The following is a 19,397-nucleotide window of genomic DNA, read 5'->3' as shown; positions in this document are numbered from 1 at the left end:
CAAATCAAGTTTTTAATCTAGTGATTAACAATGAAATTAAAAAAATCAAAAATATTTTGAAATCTGCATTTATAAGTTGCATAGATTGAAAACACTTGATCCCCAAATCTTGTACTAAAAAACAGGTCAAAGTTATTCAGCCCTTTAAGCCTGTCTGACCACTTGATTAGATTTTGCTTGATGTGCACTTGAACTCCTTTTGTTACTTTTATTTCATATCCTTCATAACCTTTCCAAATAAATGTAAAATTTGCATTATTGTGCCATAGAAGCATATCTTCACTTAAATCCTACCCAATGCAAAAGTACTGCAGCAATTCTCTGTTCCTTTCTATTTATCTAGACCCTGAATAATGAAACAGGAGACCAATATTACATTCATAGCCTTGGCAACAAATCATCACTTTTAATAAAAAGCCTGATAATGGATAACACCACTTATTACCATTGTGATGCTGTCTATGAAGTGGGGTTCAGTGGTCTGCGGATTCATCTGAAGGTTAACAGCCTGGTTGCTGCTGTCATACCATTTGTTTGCATTGTTGCTGAGGTGCTAGTTTTAGTTATCTTCATTCTTGTATGTGAGAGAAAGATGAAACAGAAGGAAAATCTTGCAGGTAAGAGTTTTTCTTGCATTTTAACATTTACTTAAAACTGAAACAAAATTAATTTTATGCACATCACAACTAAAATCTGTATTGCACCTGTTTGCTCAGCACGACTTTTGCACTTTTAGGAAAACAGAATGTATTGAAAATGTCCTTTTGGCTGAGCAAAAATTATGCTTTTAGCAACTAATCTACAAGAAATGAAGCAGTAGCGCTTAACTGAATAATTGTACTGACTGGTACTGGTAAGGAAAGATGTCATTTCCCAGGATGGGGGGAATCTAAAACTAGAGGACATAGATTTAAGGTGAATGGGGAAAGACAATTGGTCTGTTTCCATGCTGTATGACTCTGAGATAGATAGATTCTTGATCTGAAGCGGAATCAAGGGTGTGGGGAAAAGCAGGAAAATGGGTGTGAAGAATGTCTGATCATCCATGATTCCATTAAATGGTGGAGCAGGCTTTAAGGGCCACACAGCCTACTTCTAGGGGAGCAACTTTTTCACGCAGAGGGTGGTGCATGTGTGGAATGAGCTGCCAGAGGAAGTGGTGGAGGCTGGTACAACTGCAACATTTAAAAGACATCTGGATGGGAATTTGAATAAGAACATTTTAGAGGGATATGGGCCAAATGGGACTACATTTATTTAGGATATCTGGTTGGCATGGACAAGTTAGACTGTAAGGTCTGTTTCCATTCTGTATATTTCTACGACTCTAAGACTCTGTGATTGGTGCACATGTACCTCTAAGTCTGTTTGTTCCCGCACCTACTTTAGAGTTGTGCTCTTTGTTCTTTATTTACTTCCTTTGTTATTCCTGTGAAAATACAGCACTTCCTACTTAACTGCTTGGAATTTTGCAAGTCACAAATCTGCTCAATCCACCTGCCTGGTTACATGCTCTTGATGTCTATCACTAACCTCATGAGAGTTCACAAGTTTCCAAGTTTTGTATCTGTAAATTTTTGAAATTGAATGCCCTATACACTCATTGTTGAAGTCTTGAGCTGGCAAAGGCACAGATTAGGATTTCAGCATCAGGTTGATTAAGATAAAAGCAAAGATAGGAGAAATGATCTCCATATTTGACCTTTAAAAAAGTGCAATTTCAAGACATCTTTTCCTCTGACCCACACATTCATTCTATGCTTTGATCTGTTTGAAATAGTGAATATAGCAATCATTGCTATAACCTTCATCAATTAATGTAGTTTTGTTCTGTATTGTTTTATTGGGTTACTATTGCAAGATAGTTGCTTCATGTAACTTGATTTTCCTGGTTTCTTTTCCATGTAAATATTCTGACAAATGATTGTGGCCACAGAAGGAGAAAAAAATCCAGAGAAACTGTAAGTACTTACCTTTGGTTGTAATTCATTTTGAAATATATACTTTTCTAATGTAATTAAAGAATATTTCTGTAGGACCATAGACGAGTTGCCCGATGTCACTGAAAATGGAGCTCGGCACAGAAAGGTTGAATCTACTTCAGTGCAAGTGAGTGAATAATTCATTTTAATTTCATGGTTCATAAGTTCTGTGAGTATTCTGTACCTCCTGCCAAATGTACTATGGGAAACTGAGACAGTCACCTAGAATCTCTGGATGCTGCCTGACCTGCTGTGCTTTTCCAGCACCACTCTAACCTTGACTCTAATCTCCAGCATTTGCAGTACCCACTTCTGCATAGCTGTACAGTGCTCATGACTCAAGCTAAATCAAAGTGGGCTGACCCTCTTTAATTTGATTCTGACCCTCGGCACCCTTTCCGTGTGCCCAGTCCCAGAAACCACTCCACTCCCTCCTCACAAAGTATTTACCTGAGACCCTGGCTCGCAGGCTTCGTGGCACTACCGAGTGCTGAGAGCTGCATTCTGCTAATTGGGCAAGGTAGAAACTCTCAATGGGTGGGATTTCTGCTTGTGGAGACCCCATTTCGGAGGAAATCCCACTGTTGCACTTTAATTGGAAGAAAATACAGCAATCTGTACTCTGAAGGGAAAACTCAGGTGACTTGCCACTTTTGAGCAAGTAAGCAAGAATTGAATGAAGATAGGTGATTCCACCCATGATCTTCTTTAAGTAGCTAATGAAGCAAAAAAGTACTTGTTTTGGAATCTTGTTGCACTACTCATTGAGCTCAAATTAAACCTTTGCACCCATAATTTTAAACTTTATTGCAACACTTTATTCCTATCAACTTGCTGTCTCTTGGATGCTGTTTTTTCCAAGGGATGTGTGTGCAGTGAATTAAATCCCCCAAAAGTGTTGTCAAACCTGAGTCCCATTGTCATTTCCCTTTGTTCCTGTTCATTACAATGCGTCCTGAGACAAGTGGGGGACCCTGTTCGAAACCAATTAAGATACCAAATTTAGTTCTATTTAATGCTTTCACTGCCAATGGGCAAGCTTCACACTGTTCTATCTCTCATTAAATCAGAGAAGCTCAGTGTTGTATAAAGTTATCCTGCTGATAACAGTATGAAGGTTGAAAACAGCAAGTTTGTTGTTAGCCATAATGAAAGATTCGCACTGGCTTCTGGACTGAATTAATTTCATTCTTTCAAGAGACCAGCTTTGTTCAGTTATTTGCAAGTGCTTCAGAGTCTACAGAGCTGAATTTGAATGTCTTGCCTGTGGGATTTCCCTGTAACCAAGGCCACATTATCTTGCATCCCCATTGAGAAGCAGCAGCTTTATCTAATCCAACTATAGCAAAAGGCGCAATAGCAGCAAGTCCTCTCAAACTACATGCAGCGTCACAGTACAGAGGGGTTGGACACAGGCTAGGGCAGGGCCACGAATCCTGGGCCGTGGTTATAGGGCCTACATGTATATAAGAACACGTGAACATCAGAACTAGGAGCAGGAGTAGGCAAATCACCTCCTTGAGCCTGCTCTTCCATTTGATATGGTCATAGCTGACTTCACCTTGGCTTCAACCCCACTTTCCAGTTTACACTTCATAATCCTTCAACCCATTATTAATTAAAAATATGTCTATCCCCTCCTTGAATTTACTCTCTCTCTGGGGTAGTGAATTCCACAGATTCCTGATCCTTGGAGAGAAATAATTTTTAAATCTGCCACACCTAACCCCAAAACTATGACCTTTCACTCTAGATTGCCCCAGATGAGTAAACATCCTCTCCCAAGTCTACTTGATCAATCCCATTTGTATTTTATATACCCCAATTATTTTCCCCTTCTTCTAAACTACAGTGGATAGACACTTAAACTGCTCAACCTCATAAGTCAAACCTCTTAACTCTGGAATCAATCCAATGAATCTCCTCTGAACAGCCTCCAAATACATCCTTCCTCAAGCAGCAGAAGCAAAATTGTGCACAATACTCTAGGAAAGGTCTCACTAAGTCTCATACAGCTGCAGCGATACTTGTCCACTTTCGTATTTCTTTATGCTATTCCTTTAGCAGTAAATGCGAAAACTCCATTTGCCTTTCTTATTATATACATACTAGCTTCTATGATTCATGCACAATAAAACCCAGATCCCTCTGTACCAAATCACTCTGACAGTTGTCTCCATTTAGATAATTTGCCTTTCTATTCCTCTGGGAGGAAGTGAGGACTGCAGATGCTGGAGATGAGAGTCAAACAGTATGGTGCTTGAAAAGTACAGCTGATCAGGCAGCATCTGAGGAGCAGGAGAGTCGATGTTTCGAGCATAAGTCCTTCATCAGGAATGTATATTCTTCTGGACAAAATGGATAACCTCACACTTATCCATTGTACAATTGATCTACCAAATTTTGGCCCATTCACCACTACTTTCTCACCTATTTTAGAGTCTCCTACAGATTTGGCAATTGTTCTTTCTATCCTTGAATCCAAGTCATTAATATAGATTGCAAACAGTTTGGACCCAAGGATCCTGTGGCATCCCACTAGTTATATCTTGTCACCTGGAGAGAGACTTATCCTGACTCTCTGCTTTCTGTTGGTTAGCTTATCCTCTTTGCAAGCTAATAGGTTACCCCATCACCATGTGATCTTACACTGTGTGTACCTTTTGCACAGCACATTATCAAATGTCTTCTGGACATCCAGGTTTATGACATCTACAGTATCCCCATTATACATCTTGCTTGTTACATTTTATAAATCATTCATGGGATGCAGGCATCACTGGCTTTGCCAATTTTTATTGCCGTCCCTAATTGCCCAGAGGGTGGTTTATAGTCAACCACATTGCTGCAGGTCTGGAGTCACGTGTTGGCCAGACCAGGGAAATATGGCAGATATTGTCGTGGAGAAAATGTAGAGAATCACCAGGAGATGCAGAGACCAAAAGAGAAAATGCTGGAAAATCTCAGCAGGTCTGGCAGTATCCGTAAGGAGAGAAAAGAGCTGACGTTTCGATTCTAACTGACCGTTTGACAAAGGGTCAGTTAGACTCGAAACATCAGCTCTTTTCTCTCCTTACAGATGCTGCCAGACCTGCTGAGATTTTCCAGCATTTTCTCTTTTGGTTTCAGAGTCCAGCATCCGCAGTAATTTGCTTTTATTAAGGAGACGCAGTGAGTTCTTCAAGAAGTAGGTCTTTTATTTGCAAACAAAAAACCGTGACACTGAGAAAGCAGATTCTCAAATGCCTCCGAACCTCAGGGTCCATGGATTTTTAATATTTTTTTTGTAATCATGTTTCTGTTAGCTTATCAGCATGTCCAACTATATTAATCAAAGTACCTCACTCTAACTACACAATAAACCAGTGACGTTAGTCCCATTATCTCTTTACAGGTCTGTTATTTAAAAGGAAAGTTGGTCCAGCAGGCTAAGATAAAAGATAGGGAGGAGGGACTTGGGGGAGGGGCGTCGGAAATGTGATAGGTGGAAAGAGGTCAAGGTGAGGGTGATAGGTCAGACTGGGGTGGTTTATTTAAAAGGAAAGTTGGTCCAGCAGGCTAAGATAAAAGATAGGGAGGAGGGACTTGGGGTTTTTATTTAAAAGGAAAGTTGGTCCAGCAGGCTAAGATTTTTTATTTAAAAGGAAAGTTGGTCCAGCAGGCTAAGATTCCTGAAGAAGGGCTAATGCCCGAAACGTCGATTCTCCTGTTCCCTAGATGCTGCCTGACCTGCTGCGCTTTTCCAGCAACACATTTCCATCTCTCATCCATTATCTCTTTAGTTGTACATTCTACTTAATGTTATTCTAATGTCACGGTTAAATATTTATTATCGCCTCTGCTACAGTGATTTTCCATTCCAGACTAACCTGTCATGATTAGATATTTAGCTATTCCATCTATTACAGTAGTCTCCTGTCTCAAGCTGACTCTACTAACTATTAATTAGATATTTAATGTCATGTCCCAAATATTTATGATCCCAATCTTGCCATAATGACACTTAACAGGGAGACTACGTTTACTAACTGTGTTATCTCGCCATAGTGACCTCTCAGCCTTAACCTTACTCTGCTAAATGGTGTAAGAGTATTCCACTATTCTTATCCCATCCTGCCTTCCACAGACCACAGATTGCTAGTGGTCTTCATGTTTTAACTCTTCCCATGTTTTCATGCTCTTTATTTTCCATAATATCCTTCTCTAACGGGCATTAGTAATGAAAATGGATTTCATCAACATTCGATAATGCGTTTGTAGTCATTATTAGACTCTTAATTCCAGTCTTTTTTTTATGGATTTAAAATTCTACCACATGCCATGGTGAGATTTGAACTGAGGTGCCCAGAACATTATGTGGGTCTCTGGTTTAATACCACAAGACCATCACATCCCCTTCAAGGGCAACTTCAAAAAATTCTAGGGAATTAGTCAAACATGATTTACGCTTTATAAAAGCATGCTGACTTTGATGGATTGTGTTTTGACTTTCAAAACGTCCATTATGGCCTCCTTATTAATGGATTCCAACAATTTCTCAATTAATTGTCAATTAATTTCTGAATTGTCTAGACCTAATTTGTAGACTATGTTCCCTAGTTCTTAACTCCAACCAGTCAAGCTAGTTTATATTTGTCTACTCTAACATTTCCTGTTAATTTCTTGAAGACTTCGATCAGCTCACCCCTTAACCTTTTAGATTTTAGAGAAAACAGGCTAAATTCTAGAAAGCATGAAAATAGATAACTCCCCTGAGCAGGATGTGATTTATCCTAGGATTCTCTGGGAAGCTAGGGAGGAGATTGCAGAGCCTTTGGCTTTGATCTTCATGTCATCATTGTCACAAGAATAGTGCCACAAGAATGGAGGATAGCATATGTAATTCCCTTGTTCAAGAAGGGGGGTAGAGACAATCCTGGTAATTATGGACCAGTGAGCATTACTTCGGTTGTGGGTAAACTGTTGGAAAAGATTATAAGAGATAAGATTTATAATCATTTAGAGTGGAATAATTTGATTAGGGATAGTCAACACGGTTTGGTGAAGGGAAAGTTGTGCCTCAGAAACCTTATTGAGTTCTTTGAGAAAGTGACCGAACAGCTGGATGAGGGTAAAGTGGTTTATGGTGGTATATATGGAGTTTAGTAAAGCATTTGATAAGGTTCCCCACAGTAGGCTATTGCAGAAAATATAGAGGGTTGGGATTGAGGGTGATTTAGTGGTTTGGATCAGAAATTGGCTGGCTGAAAGAAGGCAGAGGGTGGTGGTTAATGGGAAATGTTCATCCTGGAGTTCAGTTATTAGTGTACCGCAAGGATCTGTTTTGGGGCCACTGGTGTTTGTCATTTTTATAAATGACCTGGATGAGGGTGTAGAAGGATGGGTTAGTAAGTTTGTGGATGACACTAAGGCCAGTGGAGTTGTAGACAGTGCCGAAGGATGTTGCAGGTTACAGAGGGACATAGCTGAGCTTCAGAGCTGGGCTGAGAGGTGGCAAATGGAGTTTAATGTGGAAAAGTGTGAGGTGATTCACTTTGGAAAGAGTAACAGGAAGACAGAGTACTGGGCTAATGGTAAGATTCTTGGTACTGTGAATGGCCAGAGAGATCTCGGTGTCCATGTACATAGACCCCTGAAAGATTGTCACCTGGGTTGATAGGGTTGTTAAGAAGTTGTATGAAGTATTAGCTTTTATTGGTAGGGGGATTGAGTTTCAGAGCCATGAGGTCATGCTGCAGCTGCACAAATGTCTGGTACGGCCTCACTTGGAGTATTGCGTACAGTTCTGGTCACCGCATTATAGGAAGGACGTGGAAGCATGGGAAAGGGTGCAGAGGAGATTTACCAGGATATTGCCTCGTATGGAGGGAAGGTGTTATGAGGAAAGGCTGAGGGACTGGAGGCTGTTTTCGTTAGAGAGAAGATTAAGAGATGACTTAATAGAGACGTAAAAGATGATCATTGGATTAGAGAGGGTGGACAGTGAGAGCCTTTTTCCTCGGATGATGTTCACTAGCACGAGGGGACATAGCTTTAGATTGAGGGATGATAGATATAGGATAGATGTCAGAGGTAGGTTCTTTACTCAGAGATTAGTAAGGGCATGGAATGCCCTGCCTACAACAGTGGTAGACTCACCAAATTTCAGAGCATTTAAATGCTCCTTGGATAATTATATGGATGATAATGAAATAGTGTAATTGGTTTCACAGGTTGGTGCAACTTCGAGGGCTGAAGGGCTTGTACTGTGCTGTATTGTTCTACGTTCTAATCTCTAAAATCGCTCCTGATAACTGAACCCCTGAACTCCAGGTATCATTCTTGTAAACCTATGTTGTACTTCCTCCAAGACCAGTATTTCCTTCCTAAGCTGGATCTACTATCACTACTGCCACTTTTGATAAGAACCTCGGATGTAAGCTGTCAGGCCCTAACTTGTCTAAATTCAGTCTCAATATTTTGCTCAGTGGTTTTTTCCTTGTGCTGATTCTCATTTTCTTTCACTAGCAGCTGCATTACCTGTTACTATTAGGGTGGTACTAGTGTCCTCCACAATGAAAATTGAAGCAAAATACTGATTTAGTGACTTTGACATTTCTATATTGCCCACGATTAACTCCCACTTCCCAGTCTCATGCTCCAAGAGATCAACATTCACTTGAGCTATTCTTTCCTTTATACTTGTTAAAATTTGGTAATTTTCTTTCAGAATTTACTTTTGCTCTTTTCATTACATTTTTAGTAACCCTTTGTTGATCTTTAAAATTTTCATAACCTTCCTGCCTGCCTCTTGCCTTAGCAATATGGTATGCCTAAGTTTTTGTCTTTATAATATCTTTAACTTGCGTGCTTAGGCATGGATGTTTCCCGCCTCCTCGGTTGAATCTGGTTGGGTAGTGCTGCAAAGCAATAAGGGGAAGTAAAGATTAGTAGGAGTTGTTTATAGAATACCAAACTGTGGTATTAATATTGAACATACTGTGCATCAGGAAATTAGTGATGCACATAACTTTAATAATGGGTGACATCAATTTGGAAATAGGTTGGGTTATCCAAGTCAACACTAATGCTGTAGAGGATGAATTCCTAGAGAGGATAGATTTCTGGAGCAGGGTGTTGAGAGGCCAAGTCGGAATCAGGCTAGTTTAGATTTGACATTATGTAATGAGAAAAGGCTTATTAATAACCTTGGAGAGATAAGCTGGAGGAGCCTCCTCTAGCTTATCTCTCCACGCTTCAGGCTCTCTGCCTTTATTCCTGATGAAGGGCTTTTGCCTGAAACGTCGATTTTATTGCTCCTCGGATGCTGCCTGAACCGCTGTGCTCTTCCAGCACCACTAATCCAGAATCTGGTTTCCAGCATCTACAGTCATTGTTTTTACCTTATTAATAACCTTGCTGTCAAGCAACTTTTGGAAATAGTAACCATAATATGAAATAATTTTGGATTATGTTTTATGTGATATAGTTTATTCCGAAACTGAAGTTCTAAACCTGAGCAAAGGAAATTATAGAAGTACAAGGCACAAGTTAGCTAGGTTAGATCGGAAATATTCATGAATGATATGATGGTATATGGGCAATGACTAGTATTTAACACAAATCCTATAAGGTCTACAAATTCTATAAAGTCTACCAGCTTATGCATGCCACGAAGGCACAGGCATACCAAGGGAAAGTTGAATCAATCATGTTTAATGGAAGAGGATAAAGATTGCATTAATCAAAGAAGTGACTGATGCAAATGCCAGAAATAATGGTGATTCTGAGGATTAGGAGCAATTTCTGGCCCAGTAAGGCAGGAACAAGAATCTGATAAGAAAAGGGAAAATAGAACATGAATGAAATCTAGCAAGGAACATAAAAGTGATCCAAAAAGACTTATCAAAATCAACTTAAATCTGGATACTAACAGAGATGCGAAGAAAGAATTGGTGGAAGCAGCCTAGAAAATAGACTAAAGGGAAGGTCAGTAGATGAGCAGTGGCAGACATTAAAGCAGATACTCAGCAACACTCAGGAAAACTTTTGTTCAGGTCAAAAAGAATGCCTCAATGAGAAGGATGCACCACCATATAGTTATGAATGGAGAGTATTCAATTTAAAACTAAGATACACAAAATGGCAAAAACTATTGGTAGCCCAAAAGATTGAATTTTTTTTAGATGCCAGCAATGGATGATGAAAAAAGATAAAACAGAGAAAAATTATTGTGGAAGTAAATTGACGAGAAATATTCACACAAACAGCAAGAGTTTCTGTGGGCATACAATAAAGAAGAAAGCAATGGAAGAGTGCTTGGGACTCATGAAGGATGCAATCGGGGAATTGATAAAATGTAACAGGGAAATAGCAGATATTTTAAACTGATATTTTGCATAGATTTCCACAGTGGAGGACACTGTAAACATCCCTAAGATATCAGATAAACAAAATGCTAATGAGAAGCAAGTTCTTGTAACAGACTCCATTATAATGGTCAAAATACTTGACAAACCAATGCACTGAAGACACCCTGATTACCCGAGAAGGCCTCTTAGAAGCCTGAAACAGCTATTCCTACTTCCTCACAAGGCACACTAGTATCTCACTATTCACCTGAAAAGGACGAAGAGGTGAGGGAGAATCCAAGTGCTTCTTAACTCGCTCTTTGAACCTTTGCAGCATTGAGCTAAGAGACAAGTTGATGGTATACAAGTCTGTGCACATCACTGTTATGCACTGTATTTAATTCTTCAGGGGAGTTATCAGTCTGTGGATTCTGGAGATTTGAATTTAAAACAGGAAGTGCTAAAGTAACTCAGCAGGTCTGGCAGCAGGGGTTCTGAAGAAGCATCATTGGCCTCAAATTCAGTTCTTCTCTCTCTGTAGAGACTGTCAATCCATCTGAGCATTTCTAGCACTTTCTGATCTTATCTTACTCGCAGTTAATCATAGAATCATGGATGTACAACATAGTGACAGACCCTACAGTCCATCTCATCTATGCTGACCAGATATCCCAACCCAATCTAGTCCCATTTGCCAGCACATAGCCCATATCCCTCCAAACCCTTTCTGTTCATATACCCATCCAGATGTCTTTTACATTGTACCAGCCTCCGTCATTTCCACTGACACATCATTCCACCACCCTCTGCCCCTTAGGTCTCTTTTAAATCTTTCCCCTCTCACCCTAAACCTATGCCCTCTAGTTTTAGACTCCCCCATCCCAGGGAAAAGACCTTGTCTATTTACACTATGCAGGCCCCTCATGATTTTATAAACCTCTATAAGGACCTCCCTCCCCACCTCCTCCCCAGCCTCTGATGCTCCAGTGAAAACAGCCTCTGTCTATAGCTCAAACCTTCCAACCTTGGCATCATCCTTGTAAACATTTTTTGAACCCTTTCAAGTTTCATAATGTCCTTCCTACAGGAGAGAGACCAGAATTGCACACAATATTCTGAAAGTAGCCTAACCAATGTCCTGTACAGCTACAACATGACCTCCCAACTCCTACAGTCAGTGCTGTGACCAATAAAGGCAAGCATACCAAATACATTCTTCACTATCGTATCTACCTGTGACTCTATTTTCAACGAACTATGAACCTGCACTCCAAAGTCTCTTTTACTGTTAGTGTTTGCTTTGGCACTGGTTCCTAGCCTTAAAAAGCTTATATTTAAGATGTTGTCTTTAAATTTGGTCATAGTCTGGTCACTTCTTATTGCACTCCACCTCTATGTTCCTCTTGTGCAGTCCTCCCCTTCCTCACTACACAATTGGTAACCATGTTTTCAGGTCTTCGTGTTTAATCTCCTATGCAAATTTCTTTTGCCTCTCCTTTAGGTTTCTCCTTAAAATCCATTTCTTTTATTAGGTTATTGGCTTCCTTGTCCTTATATCCTCTGTTTTGGCTCAGTCTGTTTTCCAAGTATACCTCTGGAAAGAGCGAGGGATGTTTTTCCTACATTAAAAATGTTCAATAAATTAAGTAGTTGATCTACAGGCAGCAAGCCTATAAGTTTTTGGTTTTGCATTATGATGTGCTCACTTGTTCTCTTTGATTATGTGAGCCTGTTGCCTATTGATAATCACTGTGTGTTATTGGTTAAGCTGGGTGCAGATTCAAAGAAAAGTTGTAGAAAGTGTTGGAAATCGGAGCTTCAGCATGAGTACAGACATTTTGTGGCCAGTGATATTTTAAAATATTGGAAATAATTTCCCATTCACATAACACCTTGATTTTATCATATCTACATTGCTCTGAGATATAAACTACACAACAAACTAGTGAACACAATATTCTGCATGTTCGCATGGTGTAGATCAAAAAATATCAAAGTGCTCATATATAAGTAATAACTCAAGAAGATATGAAATAGGAGCTGCAGAAGGCCACTTGGCTCTTAGAACCTGTTCTGTTATAACTTGCTAGTTGACTTATGATTCTCATGGATTTCCTGAGATCTGTTGATCCGTTGTAAATGAAGTTCTGTTTAATGTTTTCAGGTGGGATAAATGAGCAGTAAACATGCTGTTAACATCAATGCCAGATAAATAGGAAGTTGGAAAACAGCAAATGAGCTTAGCATCCCAATATTCACCTACAGTAGCTGAGAAACTCTACAGATGCTGGCATCCCATCACCAAGTCGCTCCTTATTTGCACATGGAAAGTCCTTGACACTCCTGTTTATATCTGGCAGCCAGGGCTCCCTGGTGGGACTGTTAATCTGGTCCAATCAGAGAACTCATTCTGTGAGGTCCACCTGGCTGACCTTATTCCAATCACTGCAGTAGCCATCTTACTTCATGTGGCAATTAAAATAGCCATTGGTATCTTCAAATGTAACTAATAGATGTGACTTAGACCTGCTGCATTTGAGTGACTTTCTCATGGATGAGAAAAGATTTTTAAGTTAACAACTTAGTAATATGTGTGACTTTTTGTTTTTTTGCAGGAAATGCAGAACTAAGCAACAAACCTGTTGGAGTACTGTTACTTCAATATGCACCAATGTGGCACTACAGAAATTGAATTACTGTTGGATGAACTAAGCAATATCTGTATTAAATGCTTATTCTTCATTTGTATTAGAATTAGAATTCTAGCTCAAGATTAATCCTCCTGTTACCCATCCGAGCAAGGTTCTTGCTGAGTCTCTAATACAGCATTACTAGGCATTGTACCTTCTATAACTATTAGGTGTCCTTTGATAACATCTGCGCTATCACACCTTCTAATAACTAGTCAGCTATTGTAGCCTCCCATACCTAGTGATACTAGTAAGTTACTGTAACATTTAATAACCACTCAGATCCTGTATCCTCTATTATTTGTTAAATACCATTCCCTCAAATGAGTATGAAGTCTCACACTGTCTAATAAATATTGGATGACCTGGTGTATGTAGACATAAATTGTTGAGGGTGGCAGACTGGTCAAGGAAGTGGTTAATGAGCTATGCAGGATCCTGGGCAACGTTGCAAAAATAAAGTGAAAATTAATATTAGAGAGGGTGCAGAAACGGTGTATGAGAATAGTTCCAGAAAAGCGGACATTTAACTATTTGGATAGATTTAAGAAGCTAAGATTGTTTTCCTTAAAGAAAAGTTGATTGAGAGATCATTTTGATGGTGGTGTTCAAAATCATCAAGGCTTTGGAAAGAGCAGATAGGGAGAAGCTGTTTCCTTTGGCTAAGAATCATTGGTTGAAAATGAATGACCAAAAAGCCAAAGTTGACCTGAGGAAAAAAAAAATTTGTGTGTGAAATTAGGATCTGGAATGAATTGCGTGAGAGTGGTGGAGGCATATTCCATCATTTCAAGAGATAAATTATCTTGGGAAATAAAAATGACAGGATTAAAGAGAAAAACAGGGAGAATTGGTGAAACTGGCTGAGTTGCAGAGTACCAACATAGACTGAATGATCTCCTTTTGGTCTATTAGTAGCCATTCCAATAGTCTGTAACACTAGGTAGCATACCCTCAACAACTATTATGCACCATACCTACCAGAATTACTAGGCTATGCTATTCTTTAACAATTCCTCGGTGTCGCAATGATTAATTACAACAGGGGTGCCTCACCTTCTATTAACACCAAGAGTATTGTCCAATCAAACAACAGTGTATTATTCCTACTTACAACCAGGAAGTATTGTAAACTCTAATAACTGCTAAGTTATTGTAAAGTCCGGTATTAGAATTTTTAAAATATTTTTTCAAACAAACAGCATTGAACTTGCCAACGATAATGGTTCACCTATCAAATACTTTTTTAAAGAAACAAGATTCATAACTAAGAAATAGATTGCAGTTGAATGAATTTGCATTATTGGGATTGGAATTCGTGACCCAAAGCTTAGACAATTTCAATCATAATATTTTTATATTAATGATAAGCTGTCCTTATCCCTATTAAGAAGAGCCCAGTTTTCCATTTGTTGTTTGGATGGGAAAATAACCTTGTGCTGTAGAAAGACATTGCTTTACAAATTTATATATTTAAATGTAGTGTATATTGTCATACACTGCACTATTGTGATGTAAGAATCAATTCTATAACTTAGCTAGGGAATTTATGACATATAAAATAAATTCTCTGACTAATTATGTAATTGATTTTTACACTATTATAGTACAGTGTATGATAATAAGTAATGAAACAATTGTTGAAAGGCCACAGATATACATTGTATCTAATTCAGGTTAGAAAATATAATAAGCTCCTATTAAAATAGCTGTTGACGTTGTTTAAAAGGATCCAAAATACCTGCTGCCAAAAACCTAGAGAACAGTGAAAGTTAATTTTTTATCTGGCAACTGCATTAATGTAATTTTGGAAATAATTTAACAAAAGCATTAAAGTGGCAGTAACAAATCAAAGAACAAATACAGTCCTCCTGTGGGAGCAGAGTGGATACTGAAGCTGCTTAAACTTTCTACAATTAGTAACAATTACTAAAAGGTTTGTGGTGTTCATTGTGTTATCAAATGAAGCATCACATTTCTTTCAAGAAAAACACGAGTTTTACTTTTTTCTTGTTCCTGCCCAAAATAGTAATCCTTCAATTGCAACAAAACTCAGTGCAATAAATTTTAGACTGAGTCAAATATTCCATCTTGCATAATCAGTGACAGTGGGGCCGATCTGAAAAGTAACTTATTTGAAGAGCAGATTGTGAATTTTAAGTGTTTTGTCAACATGATTGAACTCCTTTACTTTTTGAAGGGTTGTTGCTAACAGGAATGAACATTATAAATAAAACTATTGACTTCATGATAATATACTTCATGATAATGATACTTTGATGCACCATTATAAGGTAGCATTCTTGGGATAAGCCCTTTTAATCTTTACTCATCCACTGGTGGTTTGTGAGTGGGGGTAGGAGTTAGAAATTTGCCTTAACTGCAATTAAACTCTTGTGACACGAAGAATGTGATTGCTATCAAGTCAATTATACATATGCAAACAGCTAAGCTAAATGTTACAAAAAGGACTACTTTGTGTGTATGTGTATTTTTAGGAAAGTTAAAAACACAGGCTTTGAAATGCTGGTGGTAGTGTTTCACTGATCTCTTGCTGTTCCACCTGACAGAGGGAAAAGACAACCATTTGCACCATTATTCTCTGCATTTTGTTGGTCTCCCACCTGAGTTCTGATCACAGATCAGTCGAATTTCACATGTTGCTGATTTTGTTTTTAAGGGAATGATATGATTTCCTCCTGTAACTATTTTTGACAATGCAATAAACCAACATTTAATGAAACCAATTCTGGCCTTTAACTCATTACATTCCGATGACCAAGTACATGATGAGCAAACAGGTGAGAGATTTTTCATATTCTGAACAGCAGTTCTTTACTTTCTGTTACATTGATATCAAGATGATTTGGACATAGCCTTAAGTAGCAAGAAGTCACATTAGGTTGATGATGCAATGAGCCAAACAGCGAGCTAAGCTTGTAGAGACCTTGATAAGAAACAGGCCCAGAATGTTCTCAGACAAATTCTCACTCTGCTGCGAGAAATGCAATGCAAACTGAGATCGGACACTAAAACAAATTTTCTACCGCATTTTTAGCAAAGTTATTACATTGCAGAGACAGAAAGTCAACTGATATGGTGGTGCAAGTGATAGACTTATATGTCTAGTCATGTTTGGATCAATGGCACCAGTGGAAACAGGCAGAAGTTAATACTGCAAGGGACTCATTAATATTGAGAATCAAGGTTGTTTCCACTTTGTATATAAGTGCAAAATAGATGATGTATCATCCATTTTGTAGCCAATAAGATCATTAGACATAAGATTAGAAGTATGCTATTCGAACTATTTAATCTGCTCCATGATTCAGTGAGATCACGGCTGATTTGATAATCCCCAATTCTACTTTCCTGCATTATCCCCATATACCTATTTCTAGTAATCTATCTCTCTCAGCCTTGATCATACTTATTGATCCAGCCTCGATAGCCCCCTACGGTAAAGAGTTTCACAGATTAAGTACCTTCAGAGAAAAGAATCCTCAACAGCTCTTTCTGAAATGAGTGACCATTTACTCTAACATTATGCTCTCCCATCATTAGAAACAAACTCTTCACATCCATCCTATCAAGCCCCCTAATAATCTTATGTTTCAGTAAGATCGCCTGTCATTCTTCCAAACTCCAATGATTATAGGCCCAATCTACTCAACCTCTATTCATAGAAAAAAAAAACTCCATATCTAAGATTAACCAAGTGAAATTTGTCTGGTCTGCCTCCAATATCAATATATAATTTCCTTACATAATAGGGCCAAAGCTGTTACTAGTATTCCAGCTGTGGTCTGACCTGTACACAACCTCCCTATTTGTGTCCTCCATTTCCTTTGAAATAAAGGCCTAATTCCAGTTGTCTACCTTATTACCTGCTGAAGTTGGCATACTTTTTTTTGATTGATGACTAGAACCGCTAAATCCCTCTGTGCTGTAGCTTTATACAGCTTTTGGTTTTCAACTATCTCTCCTGGCTGGATAGCTGATTTGTGGTGCAATGTGATGCCAACAGTGGAGGTCAATTTCTGCACCATCTGAGGTTACCATGAAGGATTCTCAATTCTTAGCCTCTCTCCTCACTTGAGGCATGGGACCCCTCAGGTTAAACTGCCACCAATTATCTTTCTGCAATGGTAAGACCATGGCAACTTGACCATTAGTAAACAAACAGTTGTATTTGTGTCCCTCACTTTTTGAATAAGAGATTTTTCCAGAATCTAAGGATTCTTGGAAAGTTGCTTATCAGTGCATCCATTATCTTTACAGCTACTTCCTTTGAAATCCTAAGCAATATAGATGAAAAATAGGAAAGATGTGTAATAGGCGCCTGATCTGATGTTATCTATTTTTACATGATCACACAAAGTTAAATTTGCACCTAATGAGTTTAAATTAACATGTTTATATCAACTAAAAGAACTCATTTAGTCATGCTGCTGTTGTTGTTCATTTACATGCCAGTTATGATTTCCTGAATTCCCTTTGTGTTTTTTCTTAGTCTGCAATTTGAGAAGCCTATTTTATTGTGAGGCTTTTGTCTGTTCAGTAAAAAGAGCTTAAAATACACTATAGATAATAGTTAGGGATATTTTTGTAACATCTCCTACTGTTGTAATTTTTTTGTTATTCACAATGATAACCGAAAGACTCATCCATTACATGCTGTTGCAATCTATTAGTTTTGTTGTAGAATAGTAAACTACCATTCAGAACAATTTACATAAAGCTTTGGACTGAAAGGTAGGACGACTTGATAAACAAACACATGAAAGCTAGCTCACATTTTTAATTGTACTGTTGTGACTGATTACATCAGGCCACATTTTTGAAGCTATTGTCAGAGATACATTGTTTATTGTTACATGTTCCAGCAATTACAGAAACCTTTTTGTCTCTATTTCATCCTCTGGAAATAGACCGTTTTAACCTGTTTTATCTTTCTGAAATTTTAACATGACTGACTTGTTTTGTATATTTAACACTAGTTGATATATTTTTTACCTCCATCACTTTCTTAAACAGTCTTTCTTTCCATTATGCATTTAGTTGCCTCTCTCTACCCTCCCTATGTCTGTCCCAGTGAATGCCCCTTGTTCTTGGTAGATATCCATGTTCTGTTGTCACGCTGTCATGTGAGTTGTTTACCTTTAGACTGCTACTATTTTGTTCTAGTGTTGTAAATAGTGTAAACCCAATGTATCCGTTTAAGTTGCTGCATACCAATGTAAAACAAGAATAATTGACGTAAAAGTCTCAAAATTTTATAACTGCAACTCTTTTTAAAGCTATGTTATAATCATAGCAAATACTATTACAGTACAAGTCATAACTGATACACAAACCTGACTTGATAGCTCATATTTTGATTTGTTTTGGTTTTAACTAAGTGGGTTCTCACTGAAACATAAGCATGCAATGATAGAGAGATTTTCCTTTACTAATAAAATGCAAGTTTATAACAAAAGAATTCAAGATAAAATAGAATAAACTATTTACTTATAATACAAATTCAAAGATTTTCAAACACACTGTAAGGCATACTGTCACTAATGCCAAAACTCCATATAAATTGAGAAGAATAAAAGAGCTTTGCATTGTGTTCAAAATGAGGAAGTGCTGGTGGTGGACTATGGTGGACAAAATCAAACAACACCAGGTTATAGTCCAACAGGTTTATTTGGAAGCACTAGCTTTTTGAGCAGTGCTCCTTTGTCAGGTAGCAAGTATCTTCAGACTAGCTACCTGATGAAGGAGCTGTGCTCCGACAGCTAGTGCCTCCAAGTAAACCTGTTGGACTATAACCTGGTGTTGTGTGATTGTTAACTTTGTACTCAAGATACATTGCTGAGGTGCAGTACCCAAACACCACTCATACAATTCTCACACCAGATGTCCTGTATCAAACACCTTGGTAGATTTATGACTTCAATGTTTAAACTGGAATTGCAGATAGCGTCTTTCTGAAGCTATTATATACCTCAGCTTTAAGCAACGTCTTCATGAATTTACTACAACACTTCTGGTCTAGGAGTGAAACTAACTCTTCACTCTAAGGCAACCTAGCTCAGTATATGTCATTCACTCCTCAGGAGCTCCGCTCAATGCAGCTGCCTATTCCAATGCTTCACATCACTTCCCCAAATTCAAACTAAAAAGGAACAAAAGTAGAAATTGCTGGAAAAGCTCAGCAGGTATGACAGCATCTGTGCACAGAAATCAGAGTAAACGTTCTGGGTTGAGAGACCCTTCGCTTGACCCAGAATGTTAGCTCTGATTTCTCTCCACAGATACTACCAGACCTGCTGAGCTTTTCCAGCACTTTCTATCTTTGTTTCTGATTTACAGCATCTGCAGTCCTTTCAGTTTTCAACTTGAAAAAG

At 38.3% G+C, this 19,397-nt stretch overlaps 1 protein-coding gene across 1 annotated transcript in view; it reads left to right on the top strand.

Moving 5' to 3' along the window:
• Window positions 1-15,743, top strand: part of LOC122549047 (embigin-like) — a 50,165-nt gene extending 34,422 nt beyond the window's left edge. The window contains exons 6-9 of the mRNA XM_043688232.1: window positions 344-617; window positions 1,937-1,961; window positions 2,037-2,109; window positions 12,928-15,743. Coding sequence (XP_043544167.1) covers window positions 344-617; window positions 1,937-1,961; window positions 2,037-2,109; window positions 12,928-12,942 — 387 coding nt within the window. The 3' untranslated portion in view covers window positions 12,943-15,743. The remainder of the gene's footprint in view (window positions 1-343; window positions 618-1,936; window positions 1,962-2,036; window positions 2,110-12,927) is intronic.
• Window positions 15,744-19,397: the final 3,654 nt, after the last annotated feature.

This window comes from Chiloscyllium plagiosum, chromosome 1 (assembly GCF_004010195.1).
Source record: "Chiloscyllium plagiosum isolate BGI_BamShark_2017 chromosome 1, ASM401019v2, whole genome shotgun sequence".
Classification (NCBI taxonomy): Eukaryota; Metazoa; Chordata; class Chondrichthyes; order Orectolobiformes; family Hemiscylliidae; genus Chiloscyllium; species Chiloscyllium plagiosum.
This window is presented reverse-complemented; position numbering and strand designations above follow the sequence as displayed.